The sequence below is a fragment of the Myotis brandtii genome, unplaced genomic scaffold, assembly GCF_000412655.1.
Source record: "Myotis brandtii unplaced genomic scaffold, ASM41265v1 scaffold115, whole genome shotgun sequence".
In the NCBI taxonomy this organism is placed as follows: domain Eukaryota; kingdom Metazoa; phylum Chordata; class Mammalia; order Chiroptera; family Vespertilionidae; genus Myotis; species Myotis brandtii.
The window spans coordinates 16,933,169-16,940,693 of NW_005353967.1; the positions used below are offsets into that span (position 1 = coordinate 16,933,169).

A 7,525-nucleotide genomic window follows, 5' to 3' on the forward strand; every position below is an offset into this window, starting at 1 on the left:
ATGAACAACAAAGTGACAACAAATAAATACCTATCAACAAGTGAACCTAAAAATTAAGTCAGAATAAACTGGTGAATATAATAGAAGCAGGGGCATAGAAAGAGAGTGGACTGACAATTCTTGGGGGGAAAGGGGTGTGGGGGGTGCGGGAAGAGACTGGACAAAAATCTTACACCTATGGATGAGGACAGTGGCAGGGGGTAAGAGCATGGGGTGGGATGGGAACCAGGTGGAGGGGAGATATGCGGAAAAAAGAGGAACATCTGTAATAATCTGAACAATAAAGATTTATTAACTTAAAAAAATAAAAAATAAAAGAACAACCACAATAGAAAAAAAAAAGAAAAAGAAATACTCAGCTGGTCCTGGCCCGTGTGGCTCAGTGGTTTAGAGCATCTTCACGTGCACCGAAGGATCTCAGCTTCGATTCCCAGTCAGGGCACATATTCAGGTTAGAGGTTCAATTCCCAGTTGGAGTGTGTACAGAGAACAACTGATCAATGTTTCTCTTTCATATCAATGTTTCTCTCTCTTTCACCTGCCCTTCCTTTCTCTCTAGAATCAATAAAAAACATATCCTCGGATGAGAACAAAAAAAAAAGAAAAAGAAATACTCAGCTATCTACCTTTTTATGTGGCCTGTCTTTCCTCTCTAGATTTTTGGATCTTCTCATTTTTGTTCGGAAATTTCACAGTGAGATGTCTTGCTTATGGTACTGGACACTTTGTGGGCCCTTTCAATATGGAAACTTCTGTGCTTTATTTCTTATCTTATTTCTTTGATTTCTTTTCTATTTTCACTGTTCTCTCCGGATATCCTGGAGTGATCTAATTTTATTCTCTTTATTTTTTCTATTTTTATTTTTTATAGGAGACTTGGAAAGCTTTACCTCCCAACTCTGCTATATCCACATATATATATACTTAAAAATCCTGCTATTATATTTTTAATATCTAAGGGCTCTCGGTATTGTTCTTCATTCCTTTGTTTCTATGCCTTTATAAGCAAGTTTAATATATCCTGATTCTTGAATTATTTCTGTTTCTTCTGGGTTCCTTTAGTATGTTTAGATCACTTTGATGTCTCTTTTATATTGGAGTATTGGGGTTTTCTACAAACACTTGTTGATTTTTGGCTATCTGTTCTTATTTAAGTGAGAGAAACTAAAATGCTGACTGGAAATCTGTGAAGGGTAAAGGGAGTACAGCAGAGCTCAGGGCTTGGTTGAATTCACCCTTGGTGATCAAGAAGTAAGCTGGCCTTTGTGTTAGGGAATTGCCAGATGTATTTGGAATTATCTCCTCTTGGGCAGTTCAATTTATTAGTTTAAAGATACTTACTCAGGCACTGTGTTAAAAAACAAAACAAACAAACAAAAAAAACACCAGAGATGAAACACAAAAGAAATGTATTATTTCAAAGTTCTGGAGATCAGAAGTCTAAAACCTAGGTGTCAGCAGGGCTACACTCTCTAAGAAAGAATCAGCATTTCTTGGCTTCCTTGGATTTGGCTACATCGTTCCACTACCTCCATCTTCACATTGTCTTCTCTCCTGTGTGCCTCAAATCTCCTTCTGTTTTTCTTTTATGAAGACACAGTAGTAATTAGATCCAGGACCCACCAAATAATCCAGGATGATCTCCTCATCTTAAGATCTTAATTACATCTGCAAAGTTTTTTTCTAAATATTCACTCTTTTATATAACACTAGAGGCCTGGTGCACAGATGCGTGCACTGGTGGGGTCCCTCAGCCTTGGCCTGCGGGGACTGGGCCGAAACCAGCAGTCTGACATCCCCCAAGGGTCCCAGATTACAAGAGGTGCAAATCCATGCACCGGGCCTCTAGTATGCATATAAGATCTTTGGTTAATCTCTTCCTGCCCTCCCTCCTCCCCCCTTCCCACTGAGATTCATCAGTCTGTTCCATGTTTCCATGCCTGTGTGTTGAGCGTCTGCCCCCTGGTGGTCAGTGTGCATCATAGCTACCGGTTGAACGGTCATTTAGGCTTTTATAATATAGATAGATAATAGCACAGATTCCAGGGCTTAGGGCATGGACACATTTTGCAGAGCCACCATTTAACTCACTACAGGAGGAATATATAAAAAGGGCTTCAGTTTACATGAGACAGGACAATGGGAGGTTTACAGAAAATGCCTAATCCAGTGTTCGTCCTACCACTAGTATACTAAACAGAAAATAAATCAACTTTTTAACGCTTAGTATTCAATTCGAAGTGGTCCAGCCCATTGTTCATCACAGAACTAACTCCAAGAACTATCAAAGGGTAGTTAGCTTGTCCATACTTCCAAATACATACAGTTCATTCATATGACACCAAAAAACTAGTGGCTATGCTTTTTTAATGTTTGTTATGTTAAAAGGGCTCAGTGGAAGTATCAGAGATGAGACACAGTTCACCCACAATGTCCACACTCAATATTCTTGCTGTTTATCTCCTCTAAAATAACAAATTAGAAGTCAGAGGCAGAAATATCATAAGAATATATCTGAAGACTAATAAATTCTCAAGTGTTGCTTTACAGTAAAACCATCTAAAATATCGTTGAAATAATCTTATAACATAGTGAATGACAAAAAAAAAAACACAAGTAAATCTGAAAGTTTAGAACTATTCTGAAATACAGTGGATTCCTGGGCCTGGCCAGGTAAACATTTACTTATACAAGTAAAGGAATACAAACCTTGGCTGCAGGTAGCTTTTGATAAATTTTGTTCTTGGATGTTAACAGGTATGTGAATCTCTGTATCTGTTCTATCTTTTTTCTCCTCACAATTTCTTACAGTGCTTTCATCTCCATTGATATTATTAGTTAATTCCTCATCTGAAAAACAAACATTTTTGCAGTATCAGTGTGGCAATTCTCCTTACTGGTTAAATGACTCGTCATATAACTATTCCAAGTTTCTATTCCTAGCTGGAAGAATTTAGAAATGGTTTTATATAACTAATGTAAATTAGTTTGCTAAATGCAATTCTGATGGGAATACAGTGAATTGTTGAAATCACTGGAGCTAACAATTTCCTGCTGTAAAAATGTTAAGTTTATTGATACTAAGATAAGTCTATACTAAAAATGAATATAATTGATATACTGTTACTTCTGTCAGTATCAATTTAGCAACAATCTTTGATAATAATGGTTGAACTTTTAAAGTAAACACGATTACTTAAATAATTAGCAGCATCCCCCAAATTATAGCCCTCATGTCCTCATTCTTGTCAGTTTGGGCATAGGTTGAGTGAAATTCAGTTGGAAACTTCTATAAAATAAGTAAATCTATAGGAAATGTGTACAAATCTAGCAATACTACTAATACCTGGTTTATGAGAAATTTCCTTCTCTTCTCTTTGACTAACTTGTGAGATGTTGGTCAATTCTTTATTCATATTGTCAATGGAATGAAAATCTCTATTATGTATGATTTCACTCTCTGCAAGGTCTTGTCTCCTTTTTTCAATGTTAGTTGTTTCTATTACTTGAGAATGAACAACTGTGGATAAAGGCCCATTTGAAAAATTTTGTTTTTGGCCTTTATCAGTGTAATTCCTTTTAGTGCCTTCTTTCTTATTCAACTTTTCCACAATATGTGTATTTGTTTGATTCATTAAAGAAGTTGGTACGCTGGGGCTACTGCAATCCTGAGGCCTTTGGAATTGCTCCACATTAGTCAACTGCAAAACGTCATGTGTTGAAATTGTTCTTGTACAAGCCAAGGAAGTATGCTCAGGACTGTCTTGTGAGTGAACAAAAGAAGTTCCATATATGTATTGTTCATAATTTGCAACGTGTGGTTCAGAAACGGCTGTATTATCTGAATTAGAAAAATGAACAGCCTCCTGTTGTGGAAGTATGCTTAGGCCACCTGCTTTTAACTTATTGTCCTGTGAAAAATGGTCTTTAGAAGGTAAAGACTGTTCAAAATCCATTACTTCTCTATTTGTTATATTCTCTTTATCATTATAGTGGTTTTTGCAACTTGTAGAACATATCATCTTTTTAGACGTTATGGTCTCTTCAGAGGTACAGCAATCAACATGAATATCATTATTAAAATTTTCCCACTTATTAAGGTCCTCTTTTTTTTCATCTGAGTTAGTGTTTTCATGAGATTTATAAGGACTAATGTGGTGTTGTTCTTGGTGAGTTTGAGCCTGCTGATCTGTAGTAACAATGGGTAATTCGATTTCTTTATGTACAAAAAGTCCTGAGAAAGTAACAGCTTTAGCTTGGTCACTGGATTCTAATTCCAAGGATTTTATTTCTTGACTTTCTAATAAATCCAGGCTCTGGGTATGTGTCTCTTTGGGAACTGAATGAGTGTCAATATTGTTACTTAATCCATTTTCCAGGCTTGACAGAGCTGGGCTAAAAGGTTTACATGACTCTTCTGGAAGGTCATAAAGGGTTTGGAGAATATGCTGCTGATCAGTAACCAATCTACTTCTTCTGGAAGAAGACACAGCTACGGTCTTTCTTGAGTTTCTTTCTTGGATTGCCTTATGCACCTGAGTCCTTTTACATTGTTCATTTCTTCTTCCTTTATATTTAGACGCATTTGTGCTGGAATCCTTGACATTATGGAGATTGTTTTTTCTGAGTCCTGTAGAGTATATTTGGTTAACAGTTGATTGCTTATGCTTGAAGTTGCCAAATTTCGTGCTTTTGGAATTTCTTGGGTAATGTTCATTTACATCTTCTTTCTTTATAAATAAACCTTTTTTGCTTCCTTTATCAACTTTTATATGTTCTGGCTTCTGTCTGTTGGAATTTTCATCACAAACAAACCCAATGCAATTTTTAGAACTGAATTTTGGTTTCTATAGAAACAAAATATATAGTTAGCTTTAATTTTCAGCTGTAGTTCTATACTCGATTCATTCTGGATTGTTCATAAATTAAACTATTATTCCATTCAATTTTATAATTTGATCTAATCACAGGGCCTGCTGAGATATATAAAACCTGATTCTTCAGAAAAAGTAGACTAATGGAAGAAAGGCAAATATAATAGACTCAGTGTGTGTACTAATCTTTATTTTCTGCTGTACATTTCAATTTTTGCCAATATTTTAGCACTACCAATCTTACTAAATATAATTTAAAAATCTTAATCTACTTAATATTTATAGGCTCTCGAAATAAATCAGATAAAAGTTTCCTTGTAAAGGAAACATAAGAATTTTTTAGAAACACTCTTCTTTCCCAATTATTATACAGATAGAGCTAGAATTAAGAGAGGTTCTTCCTCTGGTGTCTATGAGAGATCGTAGGTAGAGCAGCAGAAGAAGGATGTTAAAAACAAGAAGACATATATGCTCCCAAATTGGTCTGCATGGAAAGATTATTGTGGGCTGCTAAGATTAAAATAGGAACAATGTTTCCTGCTTCCTGTCACTCATCACAACCCAAGCACCAGATGAAGAGTAACTGCCCACCATGTAAATTTCAAAGGGATGGATTGACGCCTTTGACTCTTGTACTGTGTTTAGGCCAGAGGAAATTTGACATGGTTGATAACCCTAATGGCTCCATGAAGAGGAGGTAAAAGGAAATGTCTACCAATACATTAGTGTGCCCAGATATGCTACATTTACTGCTTCCCAAATTAACAGCCTAGAACCCCCTGATTCTCATATAATTATTCCAAAGTATCTTAAAAGCAAAGGTGAAGTCACTGTTCCTGATGCATGCTTCAGTAACTTTTCTTTCCTCTTTGATGATGCATTCTAAAAAAATGGTCTTTTGCTAAACAGAGATATACCTTTGGCTGGGGTGCATCCTCTACATCTAATGGATCAGTGCTATCCTTTTGAGCTGTAAACAAAAAGAGAAAAATCAAAGAAAACAGCCTCCAGTGGCCAGACTCAGGACTCCTAAAACACACAAGTCCCTTGCTATGAGAAAACTAGGTAGATTAAGGAAAATTATGCAAACATTTTCTATTAAGATTGGCATAATCTTATATAATATTACTATAATTTCCATATGTATCAGAAACCAAAAGCTATCTTGAGAGAGAGCTGAGAAAATTTCTGTGGGTAAAGCAAAATTGACCTTAAAAATTAACTAAAGACAGACACTAAACTCAGTATTTTTATATTCTCCACAGATATATCTAGATATTTAACTGTGTAAAACCTACTCTTATAAAACAAAAAATTATTTCATAATTAATTGAATTATCATTTCCTGATATGTTTGCTTAATAAAGTTCAGTCTGTTTCTCTTGTTTTCCAGTGAGATTAGGCTACCAGAAAGAAGTCTTTTGCTCTAAAGAACTTATTAATTGCCTCTAGGTGGCTTTTATCAATGAAGTTATTTCTTTACTATAAAAATAGAGTACTTTGATCCAGATCTTAGTCCTTAGTCAATGACATTCAACAATTAGCTCTTGAGAAAATTACACACATATTATCTTTTGAATGGAAAGAATTTGTTTTGTGTTTTTTTCAAAGGACTGATACTAATTATTCAACAAAAATTTACTGAATGCCTACTATGTATATGGTACTCTAGTATTCATTACTAGACAAAATAAACATCCTTTCCTTCATGGAGCTTAGATTCTAATGGGGGAAGACCAAAAATAAAAAATAAGCAATTGTCCAATGTGTAAGATGGTGTTAAGTACCAGGAGAAAAGGAGAAATATTAGTACAGTAGGGTAAGAGGGATTGAAATGTGGTAGTTCTAAAAACATGTTCATAAAATTTTTGATACCCTTCCATTCAAGAGGTGGAGCTTAATTTTGTTCCCCCTGAGTGTGAGCCAGACTTAAGAGACTCACTTCTAACAAGTAAATATAGCAGAAGTTATTCTATATCAATTCCAAGATTAGGTTGTAAAAAGCCTGTGGCTTTTGTCTTGGGTGCATTCTCTCCTGGAGTATAGTACTTTCTCTGAGCCAGCTTTTAGGTCATCAGCAGCCCTGGAAAAGCTCAATTGGCAAGTAACTGAAGGCACCAGCTGACAACCAGGGCAGGAAAATCCAGTTTTTGTTTGTTTATTTGTTTGTTTTTACATATAGAGTCTTTTTAAAAAAACAAATACCTTCATTTATTTCTGTTCTGGATCCATGAGAACTTTTTTTTATTTTATTGATTTTTTGCAGAGAGGAAGGGAGAGGGATAGAGAGTTAGAAACATCGATCAGAGAAAAACATCGATCAGCTGCCTCCTGCACACTCCCCACTGGGTATGTGGCCGCAACCAAGGTAGATGCCCTTGACCGGAATCGAACCTAGGACCCTTCAGTCCGCAGGCCGACGCCCTATTTACTGAGCCAAACCAGTTAGGGCTACATATAGAGTCTTAAAAGAGAGAGGAAATTAAAGCCCCTTCTTGTTTCCGGATTCTCTTAGAAACTGTGCCTATTAGGTGGCTCCTGGAAAATATTTTTCTTACAAAAATAAATAAATTATATGACAGATGTATTAAGGAGAACATCAAGAATATGCCATATACTGTTGAACCTCAGAGGGAAGGCAGGGGAGGGTG

General features: G+C 35.8%; 1 protein-coding gene across 1 annotated transcript in view; it reads right to left on the reverse strand.

Moving 5' to 3' along the window:
• ANKRD31 (ankyrin repeat domain 31) overlaps positions 1–7,525 on the reverse strand; it is a 150,344-nt gene that overhangs the window by 50,588 nt on the left and 92,231 nt on the right. The window contains exons 13-15 of the mRNA XM_014549846.1: positions 5,792–5,844; positions 3,347–4,847; positions 2,710–2,850 (exon numbers count right to left, since the gene is read on the reverse strand). Coding sequence (XP_014405332.1) covers positions 2,710–2,850; positions 3,347–4,847; positions 5,792–5,844 — 1,695 coding nt within the window. The remainder of the gene's footprint in view (positions 1–2,709; positions 2,851–3,346; positions 4,848–5,791; positions 5,845–7,525) is intronic.